The sequence below is a fragment of the Cydia pomonella genome, chromosome 12 (assembly GCF_033807575.1).
Source record: "Cydia pomonella isolate Wapato2018A chromosome 12, ilCydPomo1, whole genome shotgun sequence".
In the NCBI taxonomy this organism is placed as follows: domain Eukaryota; kingdom Metazoa; phylum Arthropoda; class Insecta; order Lepidoptera; family Tortricidae; genus Cydia; species Cydia pomonella.
In genome coordinates, this window is record NC_084714.1 from 18,481,643 (window position 1) to 18,501,661 (window position 20,019).

Sequence of the window (20,019 nt, forward strand, 5' to 3'; positions counted from 1 at the left end):
TATGCTCCTTTTCATTTATCTTATGGTCAACACTGCTTAGTGCAAGTGAGAAAACATTTTTGCGGTTAATTCAACGCTCAATTCGGACGCAAATTTCTACTGTCAATATTGCTGTGAAGTTAGCTAGATATAGTTATGCTATAAAATTAGAAAGAGTCATTTCTGTAAGCTTAGAGTTTGAGTATCATGCTTCTTTAATTTGTTAGAGTATATTAAAAATGACAGCTTATAACTATCTTCATTCGATGGATTCGTTTCGTTTCTGCATGTACTCTTTATAAACGGTCCAAATCAGTCGCTCACTACACTTGCCACATAAAAAAAAAACAAACGTCATCAATGTCACCATTGTTCGTTTAGCCATGACTGAAAGATGTCAAACGAAGTTTACGGAAAAATTTGAAAATCAAAATTATGTTATTTATGTTGGAATTCTTGTTGCTTCGCTAGCCGTGTTATATGTATACAGGTACAATATTATAAATACTAACCGTTGAGTTCTATCGCTGCTTCGGAAATTGTTAACGGCGTTGCAAATTTTGCAGATTTCACTTCGCGACGATAGCAGTCAGCTATGTGCTGGGATGTGTGGCTTGTTATTACGGGCTGAATTCCAACGTTCTGGACAGTTTAGTGAATAAAATAAAGTGCCATTCAGTGGTGAGCAATGTTGAGGACGAGGCCGAGAAAAGCGGCGAAACGGTGAGTTAAACTGACACCATTTATTCTGTTTACGCTGTTATTATAAGGTCGTTTGCGTCGACGCCTCTTTATTACGTACTCATTATCCTTTATACTCGTGCAGGATAGTGTTGAGAATCATGATTTATTGTGTATGAAATTGTTTACATGTTGATTTCTAAGTCTCAACTTGATTTCACTTAAGATTTATTGAGGTAGGTTATTATAAAAACCGGACTTGTTATGAAACTAGTTTAGTTGCTAAAGATTGTAAGCAGTAAAAGCTTTATAAAAACTCTTATATGTAAACATTTTGAAAGATAATAATGAATAACTTTTTGTGTTTACAGTAGGTTTTTAAGTATTAAAGCAAATAACAAAAACATGTAATATCAAAACGCCTTACATAAATAATAATAATTATTAAAGCTTTATTTAATCCCTACATTTATTTACATGTTTGATATACTGTTTAGTTGATATAAGTTTTATTGTATGGCCCCTATAGGGTAGAAAGCCTCCATCTTATTCCATGTCTGTCTGTCTTGAGCTGTGGTCATCCAGTGTTTACCAGCTGTTTTTACAACATCGCCGACCCATCTTGCTTTTTGTCGTCCATCTTGTCTTTTTCCAATGGGACCAACTGGAACTGCCACATACATAATACTATTCACCTATATGTTTTTTTTTTCCTTGCTTTAGAGCGCTATCTGAGTATAGAGTTATAAAATTCCAAATAATAAATGAAATAGTCTCCATCTATTTTATCACTGATTCAGTAGTGTTATCAGGGTTGTGCTACATGTGGCTTAAACAGCTGTCCCCGGCATGACTCTGCCGCATCCTCGGAGCCCTGGGTGGGGCTCCACATACACAAGCAGTTGGACGAAGCCATTGAACAGGTGAGCCCTTTTATTTTCATTATTATTTAAAGTATTATATATTATATTATAAATTATTTTGGACATTGTGTGATTAATTATTGAATTATTTTTGAGAACCTATTTTTTTGCTTTCATATTATTCATTTCATAGTTTTTTCATATTTCATTTATATAACTACCCCCTTAACTATTTAATAAAATATTTATTTGCAATTTTATTAAATTTCAGGTATCATTAAAGTTCAGGATAATATCCGATGATCAGTATATTAATAAGTAATTACTTATCTATTCATTCACATTATGTATGTAACTAAACTAAACATTGTTGGGTTGTTGGAATGAAATTTAAATCTGAATTTCAATATTGTCTAGTTATTTGCCACTATTCTATCCTCTTAAGGCCCAGCCATAGAAATGAAAAATCCAAAATTTGCCACTGGAATTTGAACCTATAGTGCACGGAATACAGTTGATTTTATTTTGTTTGAAAATTGCACGAAACAAAACAAATGCAACTCTGTCCTAATTGAATGATTTAAATTTAATCGAACTGAATAAGTCCTATAGGTAGGACCTTGGGCCTTACGAGGCTATTAGATAAATTAGAATTGCCCATCACTCTCAACTTCGAGTTACCTGCTTGTCAGAGTGAACAGAGGATAATAATAAATATAAATATATCTATATAATGGAGAATTAACTTTACAAATGTTACTATCATCTTTGTTGACAATTCTCATTATCCTCATTAAGATAAAAATATAGTGTAAATTTCCATTTACTGTAGGAGATAATAACAGATAACAGTCAAACCATTTTAAGTTAGCATTGATACACTTTTCCATCATTACTGCATAGTTACAATATTTAAAGTGTGTAACAATCAATGTATACCGCTTTCTTGATCTCTCCCTTGCATAGGGAACTATGAAAGCACCCATGAGGCTGCCATGTTCACCTAGTGTCCAAAGCCTTAATAAAAATCAGATAAAAAAAAAAGAATTGTAGGATGAGCTATAAATAACATTTATTCTGACAATATTGATGTCTATTGTCCTTTACACTCTATTCCATTCTTAATTATTAGGTGGACGTATGTTGTAATAATTGGCTACTTGCCAGTTTTTTGTCAATAATGTCAATCGATCTTGATTTTCCTGAGGATCAAATGTCTATACATAGGACTCATGGCATTTAAGCATAACAAAGGTCAGAAATTAGAGTTAAAGAATGAAGAGCTTCAGTCTACGAGTACACTCGACGATTGAAACCACTCTAACAAAATTATATTGTAATGTGATGTCACATTACATTAGTCTGTCCTAAATATATGGATGATCAAGAAAATTGCTATTCTGACTCTGAAATATTGCGTTTATGAATATAGTTGATATAATTTATTTTTCAATAAAATGTAAGGAATCAAATGGTATCATTTTCTGTTTTCTTTTTGAAGGTTAAAAAAAATTTTTTTTTTGAGACTTTTCCATTTTTTTTATAATGGATGGATGTTATAATAATTAACATGCATCAAGCCCAATTATTAATATCCCGGTGTTTTGGGTGTAGGAATGATTCACACTAGTCAAAATCGGTAAAAACAGAAACTAGTAAAAAGTTTCTAAGCACAATTGAAGCTTTAACTTAATTAATTCATAATTTGGGAACTTTTTTACAATAAACTAATATTTTTAAATATATAATATGTTATATGCCTGACTATTGTAATATGCCATTGTAATTCGCTGTCATTTTATATCACTACTTATATTTAGCTATAACACAATGTTTCAAACAGCCAAAGTGTACTTTGAACAATTTCGTAATCAGCTGGTGTTAGCGTCATTAGTTATTATTTACAATAGGTTATTGTCAACGGCAATTTTATAATTTATTCATTTTTAAAAATAACAATACATGAATATTAGCTTCTATAAAGTATTTGGCTTAGAAATAGGTAATGAAAAGTAACGAGTGGATCTTGCATATGTTTGATTTTAACTTATAAACTGAAATGTCCATATTCAACTTACTCCATAACAATTCCAATTCGACCTCGGGCACTGCCGTAAAATCCCCCCCCCCCCCCCCACTTACCTATGTATGTCACTTAGATCTTAGGACCTAGGCTTTGGATATTTGAACAATGAATTGCCCCATGAACGAAATCCTAGAACTTCGATCAGCACTAATTTAATATATTTTTTAACTTGAACGGCAAAGTTAGCATTGGAATTAAGATTGCAGATTTAGTGAGTCTCCTGGTTTTGGTTTTTCATTCTTTCATTATGCACATGGAGAAAACTACAGAGATTGATATATCATATTTCTTGGACTATTTCAGTTTTACAACGCGATACTGGAGCAGTTTATCGGCTCGTGGTACAAGAGATTGTCAGAGCGGTGGTTATTTACTGACGAGTTGAGATTGCAATTGAGACGAGCCTCTGCTAGGCTGCTGCGGAGGGCGCTTAAGGTAAACTAGACCTTATAACAACGTAATAAAGTTCAGGACATAAAGGCGCAGGTGGCAAACATCCGCGAATGAGATGCGATGTGCGTCGCTTTGACCTTAACAATTTCATCTCACACAAGTTGTCCGTCAGCTTTTAGAAGACTTGGGTTTTGTTTTTCTTTGTCTGAATTACTGTATTAATTAATTATACCATACTAGCTGTTGCCTACGACTTTGTCCGCGTGGATTTATTTCCCTAAACGCACTTTCAACCCCTTTTTAACCCTATTAGGGGCTGAATTTTCAAAAGCATTAAAATAATTTTCCGTATTTTCTCTTCCTACTAATTTCAAGTCCCTACTCAAATCGTTCCCGTTACAACCGTTCATTTCAACCCCTTTTAAACATTATTAACGCTGAAATTACTTATGTGTGGGGTATCTATGGATAGGTCTTCAAAAATGATATTGAGGGTTCTAATATCATTTTTTTCTAAACTGAATAGTTTGCGCGAGAGACACTTCCAAAGTGGTAAAATGTGTGTCCCGTCCCCCCCTGTAACTTCTAAAATAACTGAATGATAAAACTAAAAAAATATATGATATACATTACCATGCAAACTTCCACCGAAAATTGGTTTGAACGAGATCTAGTAAGTAGTTTTTTTTAATACGTCATAAATGGTACGGAACCCTTCATGGGCGAGTCCGACTCGAACTTGGCCGCCTTTTATTTTCTGTACACAACAGTCTACTGATTTTTGCGGGGAGGGGCACGTCAAATGTTGTACATGGTTACTCATATTTTAACGTAACGTACACCACCGCGTAAATATTTATTATAACAGTTTTAATGTTACAACTGTTATAATAAATATTTAACAACTATAAATGTTATAAAAACTAAATTCATACAACGATTTGAGTTGTAAAGTCGGATTAAGCTAACTCTACACACTTTACCCTGTCAAAATTTGAGTTAACTGATGTTTTTATACGTTGTTCAACGAATATACCCTACTTCTATATAACAATCGATATTTACTAAATGTGCAATTTCAGGTTAACTACTCCCGTTTCCTAACGGAGCGTCTAATCCCATGCGCGCTGCGGCACTACACGCTGTACGCTGAAGCGGGAGCGGAGCCTGAAGCGGGCGCGGGAGCGGGGCGGGTAGCGATCCACGCCGCCGCTAGCAGTCGCGCTGCCGAACTTAAATATTTAAGAAGCGTCACGGACGCTATTATGCCATATTTGCTGAACGATGATGAGTTACATAATGCGTGAGTATTTTGTATAAATATCCATATCGATTTTAATATTCATTTAACACAAACATCGACTAATGAAAAAAAACATTGGAATATGTGTCGGTAATAATGTTCGAATACGAAGATCGAATACATGGATCGAATACAGGCATAGTACGATTTATCGACCACATACGCGCCATTAGAATTTCAACTTTAGCATTCCGAATTAAGGTTCAAATTCGATTACACTTTCAGGAACAAAAACAAAAATAGTGGAGATTCGTTTAAGGTTATATTCCAGTGTTGGCAGAAACGTTAATGCATTTAACTAATAAGTCTTTCAGGAAATGTTACTTGTCTTCAAATGAATCATTAAAGCTGGATTAATTGGAATATGTTTGGATTTTTTGGAAAAACCTTGTAGATTGGTGCGGCCTGGAAAAGGGTTATTTAACTTAATAATTTTGCTACGCGCACTGCGCGGAAGCGGCATCGATGAACGAAGCGGGAGCGAAGCCATTACAGTTATACGCTAACAATATTTGTTTCAAATTATATTGTCCCTCTCTTTCTCTCCTAGTCCCAGTATCGTTAGTTTTGTTTTTGAATTTGGAACCTTGATTTATTTCATCGAAGTTTAAATTACGTTTTGGAATAAGGCCTTTATAAGGACCTCTGCGACTCGGGAGGTTACGCACGACATGTTCTTTATTTCGCTCTATAGATTGCGTCAATTACTTTTCGGAACAGTCATTTAGTTCTAGCCGATCGCGCCCAATCACTGTGTTATACCACTAAGCGGCACTTGCACCATCCCACTAACCCGGGTTGAACCGGTTAAACCGCTAATCCAGTGTCAAATTGTACTGGTAACCAATAGTAACCATGATAACTCCAAGTTAAACCGGTTCCCGAGCTAGTGGGATGGTGCAACTGGTGCTAAGTGATATTTTGCTGAGATATTAACTGGAAATATGGTTTTTTTTTTCAGAGTATTCCATGTGCTAGTTCGTGAAATATTCGCCGGCTGGGTGCTGTTGTCATTAACGGACCTCCTAGCAGACCCTTACATAATAAACGCGCTCATAATCCTGGCCACTGGAGACGAGACTATGGCGCAGTTGAAGACCACACCTGATTATAGGGTGAGTACAAACTGAAAAGGTCTCCTTATAGTGTGAGATCAAATAAAATTGATTGTAATAGGGAGGTAAAAATCTAAGAAAAAAACGCGCCCTTTAGTTTGCCATCCAAAACAGATGTAGCTGTACTGCACCATATGTATTGCTGGTACTGAATTGTCAAACGTCAACTTTTGATAATCGAGACCTACCTCTAATTATGGAAGTTGGAGGTAAGGAATGGAATCTCCATGTACCAAAAAGTGTCATCAAAAAACCTTAAATAGGTGGCGCTACAATACCTAGAATACTTGAAAAGAAAATCAAATCATAGATAGCGCACTTCACTCCGTCAATACCGCGTAGGTTCTTAGCTACTCTAGCGACACTCTGGATAGATTTGGAACTATTATTTATAGCTGACAACTGGACACTTTTGCATCAGTTCTGCCTATGGAGATTGCGTTCCTTACCTCTACCTTCCATACCTCTAATGTATTGAGTTGAACAGCGCCATCTCGTTTACCTGTCAAATTTGAAGTCTTAAATATCTTAAATATATAAGTCTTAGATTTTACACATCTTACTCAATCAATGTAGCTTTGGTAAAATATATAGACTGTTAATCATCGAAGACATGGTTATATTTTGTCTAAATCCAGATACAACCGTTTAGGGAAAGAAGGTGGCTCTTGATTCAAATGAAAACGTGCTCCTCCTTAACCTTTTGAACACCACGCCTATCGTACGCGGCGCGTAATCTTGATATTAGCCGCGCGCGTCATATGACGTATTTGGCGGTCAAAAGATTAATACGCTGCTATCGTTAAAATGCGATTAATGATGCTATATTATTCGTCTATTGCCCAGGTGGAGTTCCTCTCAACATTAGCCCGACAGTCCGGTTCCTCGCACGAAGAGCGAGCGCGGCTTCTCCACGTAGACCTGGAGCTGCTGGTGGGCGAGCCGCGCCATCTTTACGCTTTCATGCAACACGTCAAGTCTACAAGCCAACTGCAGCTTCTACAGTTTTATAAGGACATAAGTTAGTGTTTTGACTCATTTCAAACCTTATTACAAAGACATAGGGTCCTCATTCAGAAGAAGAGCGAGCGCGGCTTCTCCACGTAGACCTGGAACTGCTGGTGGGCGAGCCGCGCCATCTATACGCTTTCATGCAACACGTCAAGTCTACACGCCAACTGCAGCTCCTACAGTTTTCCATAGATACCCATCACGTATAGGTTTGATGAAAAAAAAAATTTTTGAGTTTCAGTTCTAAGTATGGGGAACCTCCAAAATTTATTGTTTTTTTTTTCTATTTTTGTGTGAAAGTCTTAATGCGGTTCATAGAATACATCTACTTACCAAGTTTGAATAGTATAGTTCTTATAGTTTCGGAAAAAAGCGGCTGTGACATAAACGGACAGACAGACGGACATGACGAATCTATAAGGGTTCCGTTTTTTGCCATTTGCCTACGGAACCCTAAAAAGGAATCAAGTCATAATTCTTAGTGACAACTTTTTATATCTATGATACTAAATGATTGCCATCTTTATGTTCTTATTTTTCATTAATACATTTAAATAAAAAATGGAGCCTCATAAAATGCCATTAAATTAAGACTATCAATACACGTCCTTGGACACGAACAATGCATTTCTCACGGCGCTGGTCGATATGAGGCGGTGTCTGTAACTTGGCATTTATGATATTGATATGTCAAGGTTTTTTAAAGCATCTGTGGCATTTACATTAGTTTTGTATTTTTTGTCTTGCCAACTTGAAGAGGTGTATGTATATTTAGGTATTATCTTTTCAGTTTTTCGTAAGCATTAACTTAAATTATAGCAATTTTGTTTCTATTAAAGCAAAAATACAGGTTGAAATTGTTATGTTTGAACAGACGCTGAGGGGTGGATACGTAGGTCATACTGAACAACTTTTACGAGTACTATGGGGCCGACGCCGAAATCGAGAAAAAAACTGCCGTCTCAATGTTTTCTACGGAACAGCTGTTTTTTTCTCTTTCAGTATGACACATATACAGGGTGTAATCGTTAAGTGTGGCCAGGCCATAATTCCGTAAATATATCAGATATCAGAAAACTTCCAACTGATATCGAAAGTGCGTTACCCAATGAGTAAAATTACATTCATCACTTTTTTTAAATAAAAGCAGAAATATCCCAAATATAAACTTCAAACCCTTCCATACATTTAGTAGGTAAGCCGTTCATTCAAATACTTACTAGTTTATACGGCCGAGGCATTTCACCGTTATCAAATGATTCATGAATTTTCTTATGTTAACCACTTACTCCATATCAATTAATTATCTTTTCTTCATCATTTAGAAACAGTTAGGAGGGCCCGTGTATGTATCGCACAAGAAGGACGTCACATCGAGCAACTGTTGTAAATAAAATAATTATTCATTTCAAAATAAATGTTAGAGTAATTATTTCATAAACGGTAGTTTTATTATTTTATTACAATGTATTCGTACAAATAACGAATCTCAAACAGTTTTATCTCTTACGACACCCGACATTCTTTGAGGCTGTAAGTCGTCATACTAAATGTATGGGAGTGTTTTAACTTAGTATTTTTAATATTACTTCATCTATTCAAAAAAAGTTTTTAATGTAATTTTACTCATTGGGTAACGCACTTTCGATATCAGTTGGAAGTTTTCTAATATCTGTTATATTTACGGAATTATGGCCTGGCCACACTTAACGATTACACCCTGTATATCCACCCCTTAACAATTTCATCCTGTATTTCTAGTGAGATTTTGTAGTTTGTAAACGGTATCAAACTAGAACTTATATTGATACAGTAAGCATCAGAGCCGATATCGATTCCAATTCGATCGAGTCGATTATTTCTAAGGAGACAATAAGGGCCAGTTTTACAGCGTACCTATCAACGTCACTCAGCCGTCAACTATAAATAAATAAATAATAAATAAATATTATAGGACATTATTACACAAATTGACTAAGTCCCACAGTAAGCTCAATAAGGCTTGTGTTGAGGGTACTTAGACAACGATATATATAATATATAAATACTTAAATACATAGAAAATACCCATGACTCGGGAACAAATATCCATGCTCATCACACGAATATATGCCCTTACCAGGATTTGAACCCGGGACCATCGGCTTCGTAGGCGGGGTCACTACCCACTAGGCCAAACTATGAAACTATGTAATTAGAAATTACAGTTTTTTAGAGCAAAAACAAATCATTTTCTGCACACTTTTGAGAACTTTTTTTTAAATACTACGTCGGTGACAAACAAGCATACGGCCCGCCTGATGGTAAGCAGTCTCCGTAGCGTATATGTACGCCTGCAACTCTAGAGAAGTTACATGCGCGTTGCCGACCCCAAATCCCCACCCCCCTCGTTGAGCTCTGGTAACCTACAACGACCCACTTTCAATGCATGAAAAGTGAAAAATACATACAATAATCAAATTGGATACATATTTGTAAACATTAACTAATAAAATTAATATGTTTGTTAATTATATAGAAATTATTTTAATTGGGTGAATACTCCGGTATGATTTTTGTGATTATTATTTGAGTCCAATTATATTTGTATTATACCTGTTGGAAAACCTTAAATAAATAAATATTGGAACACTTTCAATTTTAACACATGCAGGAGATATATCCGATTCAAATATGTGGGAGTGTTCAGTGAAAGGTACCATTTCACGACCTTTTGTTTCCGAGTTACATGCGTTTTTGTGGAAGTGGTCAAAAATGGCTGTAATAGTTTTGTATTATAAGGCCTGTTCCGTTAAGTCTTAAGGGCAAGTTGCACCAAACACATTTAGCGTACCTATCAACGTCACTCAGCAGTCAATTATGAAACTTCCCATACAATGAAATTTTTCGAACGCTATAACGGTAACAGACGGTTTGGTCCAACCGACCATAAATTGATAGGCAATTATTTTGTCCCCAGAACTGTTTCAAACCAAGCTGCTAGATCCGAACCTCAAGCCGAGCGAACAAGAACAAGCAACATTATTCCGCGAAGCGGCAGAGTTACTTGCCCGTCGCGGTAACACAAGCGTCATACATAATGGTGACCTTAAGAGGTAACATATAAGAAACTAAGATAGAGCGTTATATTTTTTTTATAAGACGTTAGTGGCAAACAAGCATACGGCCCGCTTGATGGTAAGCAGTCATCGTAGCCTACCTAGATAATGGAGACCTTAAGTGGTAACATGTATCCCAACAAAAACATTTATATGTAAAATGTTGCCAAGACGAAACCATGAGGCTCGCACTGTAAAAAAGTTATCAGATCGTTTGTAGAGCCAAGCTTCTAACTTAGTCAAAATATATGGCTTGGCCGTTTACATAAAGTAAACAAAATCTACCCTCAAATGGCTCCTTAAGCCAGTTGAGGGTAGATGAAAGCATTACATGATCAAATAATGTAGGTTAAAGTCAGGTCGTTCAGTGACAGATCCAGGCGGTTTTGTATTTGGTTGGTTAACTACCCGAAAATTTCCAAATTGTTTACTTTTATTTAAATGCCTAAAGATGCATAGTACAGGCTTAAAACGCACTGCGATTAATTTCTTGCGGTTTCAGTCTTTAAAATGTGCTCGCTTATGAAGCATGCCGTACGTTATACTTTTTACGGTTCTGAAACCGCAAAATATTTAATCGCAGTCTTACACAAGACAGTAATTTTTCCACGTTTAAATTTAATCTAAGCTTAATTACAATGTTTTATCTTGTGCAGATTACAAACATGCCCGGAAATATTCACGGCGGCAAACGAAGTGCAAGCCATGCTTGAGAACGTGCTGCTGCCCCGTTTCTTACACAGTGAGGAGGTGAGACAAAACATCAGTACTCATCTATCGATAGGCTGTCTATGTAGCGAATGACATTGCCAAATATAAATATTATAGGACATTATTACACAAATTGACTAAGTCCCACAGTAAGCTCAATATGGCTTGAGTTGAGGGTACTTAGACAACGATATGTATAATATATACATATTTATAAATACTTAAATACATAGAAAACACCCATGACTCAGGAACAAATATGGCCAAATATGGCGCGACAAATAGTTTTGTGGACTAAACTCGGGAAACGGCTGCAAAGTGTGACGAGGCTTTTACTCCCTTTCATGAAAATGCGAATGAAAACTGATTGAGTATCGAAATCGCACCACGCACAAAAGAGGGTTCCTTCTGTATATCCATGAGATACCAAAAGGCGAAAACAACAGCATATCTTTATAAATCACCTATTTGCTGATCAGTGGACACATTAAACGAAATGTATTATTTTGTTGCAGTATTACAAAATATTGATTGGATCAAGAATACCCACAGGCTATCAGAAACAAAACAAGAGGTGAGTGAAATACATGAAATATTACAAAAATTGTTAGAGAATATAATATTAATATAGAATATAACAAAAATACAAGTTACTCTATGGTTTAGGATTTGCGCTAGAGCTGCACTCTGGTGACAGAAGACAATTGTGTTTGGTGCAATTAGCCCTAAGACTAATGTTTTTTTTTTTATAATTATCGCTTATCAACTTCTATTGTTGTAAAACTTCAAAATTAGTTTCTTTGGCATATATCTTATCATCTAGCTAGCAAATATACATCTTATTCAGTAAGATTACAACACTTCCAAATTAATACTCTTGATAAACGAAGAGACTTGTTTGATCTTCAATTTTTATATAAACTTTTAAATAATTATATAGATTGTCCACAATTTTTGCGCAGAATTAGATTTAGAGTCCCATATAGATATCCTAGGAACACAAGAGACGTTTTGTCTCCGGTATTTAGGAAAACCGTCTTAGGCGCTAATTCACCCATTCCACGACTATGCAGTTTACAACAAACTTAGCCACTGCTGCGATATTTATTCTAACTCATTGCTCATGTTCCGAAAATTATTGAATATTAATCTATAGTATAGACAAGTTTAATTTATTTTTGTTATTTAACCTGTAACTTTCACTTTATGTTAAGTAAGAAATTGTTTTTCTTTTGCATGCTGTGTTTACCTTTAATTGGTTACTTGAGAGTTTTTTGTAAATAATGTCAAACGATCTTGATTTTCCTGAGGATCAAATGTCTATATAGGAGTCATGGCATTTAAGCAACACAAAGGTCAGAAATGAGAGTTAAAGTGTGACGCTCGCACTTGACGATTGAAACGCCTCTAACAAAATGATAATGTGATGTGACGTCACATCATATAAGTCTGTCCTAAATGTATGGAAGATCAAGGAAATTGCCATTTTGACCCTGAAATATTGCTTTTATGTGTATAGTTGTCATACAATTTATTTTTCAATAAAATGTACTATTTAAGAAGATTGTAATTCCGGTTTCTGGATATATAAATAGCAGCCCTCGTAAACACCGATGTGCAATATTTAACGCCGGGTACTGTACTGTATTGACTTTTTGTTTGTGTAATAGTAGTTTATGTGACTGCTACATAATAAAAGGCATTAAAATATACGAGTGTGGGTCTAAGAAACGAACGAAGTGAGTTTCTTACTCGTAAAAAGATCACACGAGTGTTTTAATGTCTAATTATGTACAGTTACATAAACTATTTTATCTACACAAATATTATAATCTTTCTATGAAATACTCACTAACCCAAATTACAGCCTCCGTTAGGGCATCGTTGCCAAATCGTTGCTCTCTTGGCGGAACTCGCGGATATGTGGTGGCGTCACCGAAATATTTGTTATCGCTTATTTTACACGAAATTTTTGCTATAGTTACCTTAAAAACAACAAAACATATTCATTTTATACTTAAAACTAATGAAACGATAAACTGTACGTCATATGGCGGTAAATGAAAACTTTTTTCACGCATTTAGTTTTTTTTTAATTCAGAGACAAACTAGAGTCTGGGGCCTATTTCCGTATCATTCGATACAAACTAACACGCGAGATATGTCAAAATTGTACATTTCATTTCGAACAAACAGGCATCTCGACTGATATTAGAATAGAGGTCAAATCGAATTGCTTTTATTTTTAGAGATGTTCCAAATTTGAATTCATAACCAAATCGATTTTGACGTAGTTATGAAGCTATAACTACATTATCACAGATAAGAAATTTGTTGTAACAACACAGTTTATCGTAATGTTGGTCATTATTTACGGATTTTGAAGGCATCATAGAGGGTTTATGATATGTGTGTAGATAAAGATATAAAATCAAACTGAAAATCATCTACGAATCATAAACGGGCTTTCAAATACTTGTAGAGTCGGAACAAGCTAAGTTGCAAGCTATTTTGATAGGTCAGCCTGTGCAAGTGTTAAGTAAACGTCATAATGTCATAGAAGTTTGACGTTTAAAATAACACTTGCACTCTCTGGGCTGTTCAAATCGCTGGCAACTTATCTTGGTTTAACTGTATTAGTATATCCAGGGCAGCGGCGGTCCGCGCTAGAGGCCCCCCGCGCGCGCCCAGCTCGGGCCTGGTGCTGGAGCACTGCGGCAACGAGGACGCCGACGACGGCGCCCTGCTGGCGTGCCTGGAGCACCTCGCCGACGAGCTGGATGACGACCTTGTCACCTACAAGGTCGTGCTGACCAGCATCGACATCAGAATGGTGCGTGTTGTACATATAATGTGTTGAATCTTAGGTAAGCTTTTTTGTGTTATTTTGTTAGTAGTAGTAGTTTATTAGCTTATTGCACCGCCCACAATCTCTCTGCTTTACCTTAAGGTTGACTGGTAGAGAATGCCTTTTGGCATTAAGTCCGCCTTTTGTACGATAAGTTTTCTTTTGTGCAATAAAGTTTAAATAAAGGACATGAGCGTGGCTTTAATGGTTGAATTAAGACTTCGTATACCAAATCATAGTTGCATAATTTTTACTTTAGACCCCTGACTCGATTATAATGACTTCATTACAAAACGCTTTAGGGAACTATAATGAATTCGACCATTCACGTATCGCCGCGGTCAAGAGGACAAAACCAAGGATTGAAAAAATACATCGACGAGCTTCTATTTATAAAAAAAAAAAAAAAAAAAAAAATTTAATGAAAAAGATACTTTAATGAGAAATCCTTCTATCTACTGAGATATTACCTAATTTTGTTTAATTAATTAAGGTGTATAGTAGAAAAAGTACTATTTTAGTTGAATCGTAGAAAAAATATTGTATACAATAGTGATATAATCAAGCTTTTTAATCTCGTACGTTACTTAGGCCACTCAGCAAGCTTGGGGACCTAAACACGGTACTCGACTGAAAAGCTCTCCATTATATCACGATCGTATAAAATACTCTCACAGCAAGGCTGGACCAGAAGCTGGGCTTTATTAGAATTCCACTTTTTTAATGATTGCCGTTCATATTTGGTAAAAAGTTATCAGTGAGTGTTTAGAGAATTCTTTTTTCACCGCCGGTTACCCGACCGGGAGCGGCACTTGGTCACTTTTTCTTTAGTGTATGATACTAATTTCAGTAATATAATTTATTTATAGTAATATGACTACTTATAAAAACACAAATCAAAAATATTTCATAAAAAAAGTAATTTGTTCCCTGGTTGGATTCGTTTTTCTGTTTCATTTTCTATATTTAAAATAATGTGTAATGTAGTCGTATCATTAGCATATAATTAGAGAGCCCTAACCAACGACGACGCCCAATAGGATTTGGTTATTCGCTTTTACTGAAGTTCATTTAATACACATTAACAGAGTGGGCTCAGTGTATCACAAAATCTATCTTCCAGCAAGCCCCTCCCCGCACCGGCACCGTGCGCGTGTTCACCCTCTGCGTGTACTGCGTGGAGCGCGGCGCCGAGCCCCGCGCCTGGACTGTAGAGAGAAGCGAGCACGACTTCCACCTGCTGCGGAGCAAGCTGCTCGAGTTCCACGGCGAGCGCCTGCTGCAAGACCTGCAGCTGCCTTCCAGGAGGTACTGTATCACTGTGTACTGGAGGCAGAACCCCTGGACCTGGATTTTTACCTGCTACGGAGCAAGCTGCTCGAGTTCCCCGGCTAGCGCCTGCTGCAAGACCTGCAGCTGCCTTCCAGGAGGTACTGTATCACTGTGTACTGGAGGCAAAACCCTGGACCTGGATTTCTACCTACTACGGTGCAAGCTGCTCGAGTTCCACGGCGAGCGCCTGCTGCAAGACCTACAGCTGCCTTCCAGGAGGTCCTGTAGCACTGTTTACTGGAGGCAGAACCCCCTGGACCTGGACTTCCACCTGCTGCGGAGCAAGCTGCTCGAGTTCCACGGCGAGCGTCTGCTGCAAGACCTACAGCTGCCTTCCAGGAGGTAATGTAGCACTGTGTACTGGAGGCAGAGCCCCTGGACCTCGACTTTCACCTGCTGCGGAGCAAGCTGCTCGAGTTCCACTGCTGCAAGACCTGTAGGTGCCTTCCAGGACGTAATTACCACTGCCTAAATTCCATGAATTAAGTTCTCTTATATTTTTTAATGCCAAATAAAACTCGATCCGTCCGTAAACACCCCGCCATTGTTAAATTTTTCATTATTGAATCTTACAACAGAGTCATAGATAAAACTGAGTAAGACGCCCGTGGTTACAGGTAGGATGGAAATAAAAAAATCGGACAAGTGCGAGTCTGACTCATACACCGGCTTCGTATAAATTTAACTTATTTTTTTATATATATTTATTGTTTTCAGATTTTACCCTGTAGTGTGCCCACGATATTACTTGGCCAAATTTCATAGTTCTAGGTGAACGGGAAGTACCTACCCTATACATTTTTAATCCCTTGAGAGTGTCGAAATACACGTTTTTTGCGTCATAAACGGACGTATCTTTTTTTAACGCCAACTTATAAGTTTGATTTTTGCACAGGTTCAAGTGAGTGTAGATCTGAGTATATGGTTTTAATTACAACTCGATACCCCCACTTTTACCCGAGATAAAGGGTCTTTTACCAGACGGACGGACGGACAAAAAAGTGATTCTGTAAGGGTTCCGTTTTTTCCTTTTGAGGCACGGAGCCTAAACTAAAAAACTGCTAAAACACACGTGTTTGTCTGATCATTTATTTCTCATCTCACATTTCCAGAGACAACAGCCCATTGGAAACGCTTCGCTACAAATACGAAGACTTCCTCCAGCGTGCACTAGAAGCGCCCCTGCTCCAGAGCTCCGCACTGCTCCGGCTGTTCCTCTCGTGCCCCGACTTCGCTCTCGCGGCGGCCGCGGCTGCCCTCAACGGACCTGATATCGGGAATATGGTCACGGCGGTTACCCATCGGCTGAGAAAGGAGAAAGGACAACATTTGGAGTCATTCTTAAGGAACTATTTACTGTCTGCTGATTTGGAGCGATATCAAGCGCTGTGAGTATTTAGCTACGCTAAGTTGATCTAGGTTCGGGACCGATTATTTGAATACAGGTTGGATATTTGAAATGGGTTATTCAGGGCTGCTACCGTGCGGATTATATACTGCTACGCGAAATTAGTCTTAGAAAACCTTATTTTTCCACTGAGTGTACGAAGTTTTGGGATTTATACATTTTGAATGCGATATAGTCGGCGGCGAAAACGGCCTTTTTGTTATTTCTTTGTTTGATTTAATTCAATCCAAATTTTTTTATGATCACTAAAAAAGCCGCATTGTAAGAAAACGGTGTTTTTATGTATTTTGTATATATATATTTTTTTCATAGGTTCTTCATAACGCCGATTAAACTTGAGGATAATAAAATCCCAATATTACCTACACGTAATCTACGACAATTTTTTTAGAAAGCAAGGTGCGGGCGTAGAAGAGGCTCAAGAAGTGAGCGAAGACGTTAACAAACGGCCGCGTCGCCGCGACATCAGAGAATCAGTATTTGGCAACAATTTCGATGTGGAACCCAGCGGGGAAATCATCGATGGCAGCTATCAAGACAAAGTCAAGGGATTCACGCAGTGTCTTATGTATTTATGTGAGTATGCTCCGTATTGTATATTACCTCATGTTGGCACACGTTCTTGCGAAATGATGTAGTCAACAGCGATTTGGATTTTACCCAGAGGGTAAACTAGGCCTTATTGGGATTAGTCCGGTTTTTCCTCACGATGTTTTCCTTCACCGAAAAGCGACTGGTAAATATCAAATAATATTTCGTACATAAGTTCCGAAAAACTCATTGGTACGAGCCGGGGTTTGAACCTGCGACCTCCGGATTGAAAGTTGCACGCGCTTACCACTAGGCCACCAGCGCTCTCTGGGTTACTGGGTTGGATATTACTTTCTGGGTTAAGAACATGAAATTCATCCTATGTCCTGTCCCGGGACTCAAACTATCTTCATACGAAATTGAAGTAGTATAAGAATTGGGAAACAATTTCTTTATGTTAACATACCAAAAATATATTGTTTTAACTTTTGTCAGTCATTTAATAAATGCAAAACAATATTTTATTCATCGCGTGTTTGAAGGACTACCTCGAAAATCTTCTAATTTCGCTGCTGTCGTACTAATATTGTAAACAACAACAAAAATGTTATTTAACAAGGCATGTTCAAGCACCTTTGGGTACGTACCAGTTACCTAAAGCTAGGTTTACCCATGTGCATATTGACATAGTAGGACCGCTGCCTCCTTCTCAAGGGTTTCGTTACTGCCTCACTGCTATCGACCGCTTTACTCGATGGCCGGAGGCGATACCAATGATGGATATAACTGCAGAAACAGTGGCGAAATCACTGCTCACTACGTGGATCTCCAGATTCGGTTGCCCTATAGATATAGTGACGGATCGAGGAGCACAATTCGAATCAGCTCTATTTAATTATTTGGCGAAGATCATCGGTTACAAGCATCGACGCACAACTGCATACCATCCTGCCTGCAATGGAATTTTAGAGAGATTCCATAGGCAGTTGAAAACAGCAATCATATGTCATGCTCAAGAAAGCTGGACAGAAGCCTTACCATTGGTCCTGATGGGAGTAAGGAGCGCTTTTAAGGAAGAGCTGCAAGCTTCTTCTGCAGAGCTGGTATACGGCGAACCGCTCCGACTGCCTGGGGAATTTTTCCAGCCCAGTACCGACACCACAACCGACCTCACCGACTTCACTGCACGCCTGAAGAATATAACCCATAAACTTCAACCTGTGCCTACTTCTAGGCATGGTCAGAAGAAGACGTTTATATTCAAAGACTTAGCATCATCCACCCACGTTTTCTTAAGGGAAGACGCTGTGCGTGGCGCGCTAAAACCAGCTTACACAGGACCACACGCAGTTCTGGAAAGAGGAGAGAAGGTTTTCAAAATACGGGTGAACGGAAAGACCAACACCGTAACCATCGATCGCTTAAAACCAGCTTACCTGTTAGCTGAGCCGACGTCTGGTACTGGAACTCAACCTGAAAGAGAAAGAAATCCTGAAAGAGAGAATACGCCGAAGCCTGTGAAAGAAAAGAGAACTGTAAATGAAAAAGAACCACAGAAAGGAAAAATAATAAAGCATACCAGATCAGGCCGACGGGTAACCTTCCCAGATTATTATCGCCCGTGAGACGGTCTCTGGGGGGGACTGATGTGGCAATGCCACCCATCTATATACTTATATATACATATTACTTATATACATAAATATTACATATATACCTACTTACATAGTAAACATAACTAAATATATAAATCACTTACATATATAAATATAAATGCACAAATAAATACATAAAAATTCACTATAATAATGCACATGCAATATATACATAAATAAACACGTACATAGATACAAATCCAATCTCCGCCGCGGTGGACCCGCAGCCGTGACGTCACACCAGGAAACCGGCTCGACGAGGTGCGCGGCCGCACTGGCCGCGCCGCCCGCCACGCCGCCACGCCAGTCAGACACTCGACCTGACGGCGAATGCATGCCGCTCCGCGCTGCGCCCGCGCTCGCTTATCGCTTACGTTTACGTAGTGTTTACATTTTCTTTCTTCCGCTTGTGCTTGAGACTATGTACCGCTTGTTTTAATACAGCTGTGAAAGTGATTAGTTGTTTCCTTTGGAGTCAATTCCCGTTACCCACAACTACAAATATATATATTTTTTAGTAATACTAATGTACATTTAATGTTATTTCAGTAATAAAAGTGGTCCACGCACGCGGCTGGGTCGCGCACGTGGTCGGCGGGGCGGTGGCCGCCGTGCGCCGCGCCGTGGACGACGCCTTCGAGCGCTGGCTCACCAACACGCTCGCCCGCAGCCTGTGCGAGCGGCGGCTGGCGCATCTCATCAGGCTGGGGCACGGTGAGTGATACCTTACTGGCTGGCGCACGTGGCCGGCGGGGCGGTGGCCGCCGTGCGCCGCGCCGTGGACGACGCCTTCGAGCGCTGGCTCACCAACACGCTCGCCCGCAGCCTGTGCGAGCGGCGGCTGGCGCATCTCATCAGGCTGGGGCACGGTGAGTGATACCTTACTGGCTGGCGCACGTGGCCGGCGGGGCGGTGGCCGCCGTGCGCCGCGCCGTGGACGACGCCTTCGAGCGCTGGCTCACCAACACGCTCGCCCGCAGCCTGTGCGAGCGGCGGCTGGCGCAT

The 20,019-nt window shown here is 38.5% G+C and overlaps 1 protein-coding gene across 2 annotated transcripts; it reads left to right on the forward strand.

Moving 5' to 3' along the window:
- Positions 1–148: 148 nt before the first annotated feature.
- On the forward strand, positions 149–19,736 carry LOC133523762 (sorting nexin-14-like). 2 transcript variants are annotated; one of them, XM_061859483.1, is made up of 15 exons: positions 149–469; positions 546–702; positions 1,473–1,583; positions 3,913–4,044; positions 5,085–5,305; positions 6,267–6,420; positions 7,267–7,441; positions 10,391–10,526; positions 11,186–11,279; positions 11,756–11,814; positions 13,881–14,073; positions 15,212–15,396; positions 16,533–16,808; positions 17,220–17,404; positions 19,564–19,736. In XM_061859483.1, exons 1-15 carry the CDS (start codon positions 363–365, stop codon positions 19,734–19,736), a joined length of 2,358 nt encoding a protein of 785 aa, XP_061715467.1. In that variant the 5' UTR covers positions 149–362. The 2 variants fall into 2 exon arrangements, with proteins under 2 accessions (XP_061715467.1, XP_061715468.1); XM_061859484.1 differs by having other exon boundaries at positions 13,890–14,073.
- The last annotated feature ends 283 nt before the right edge of the window (positions 19,737–20,019 follow it).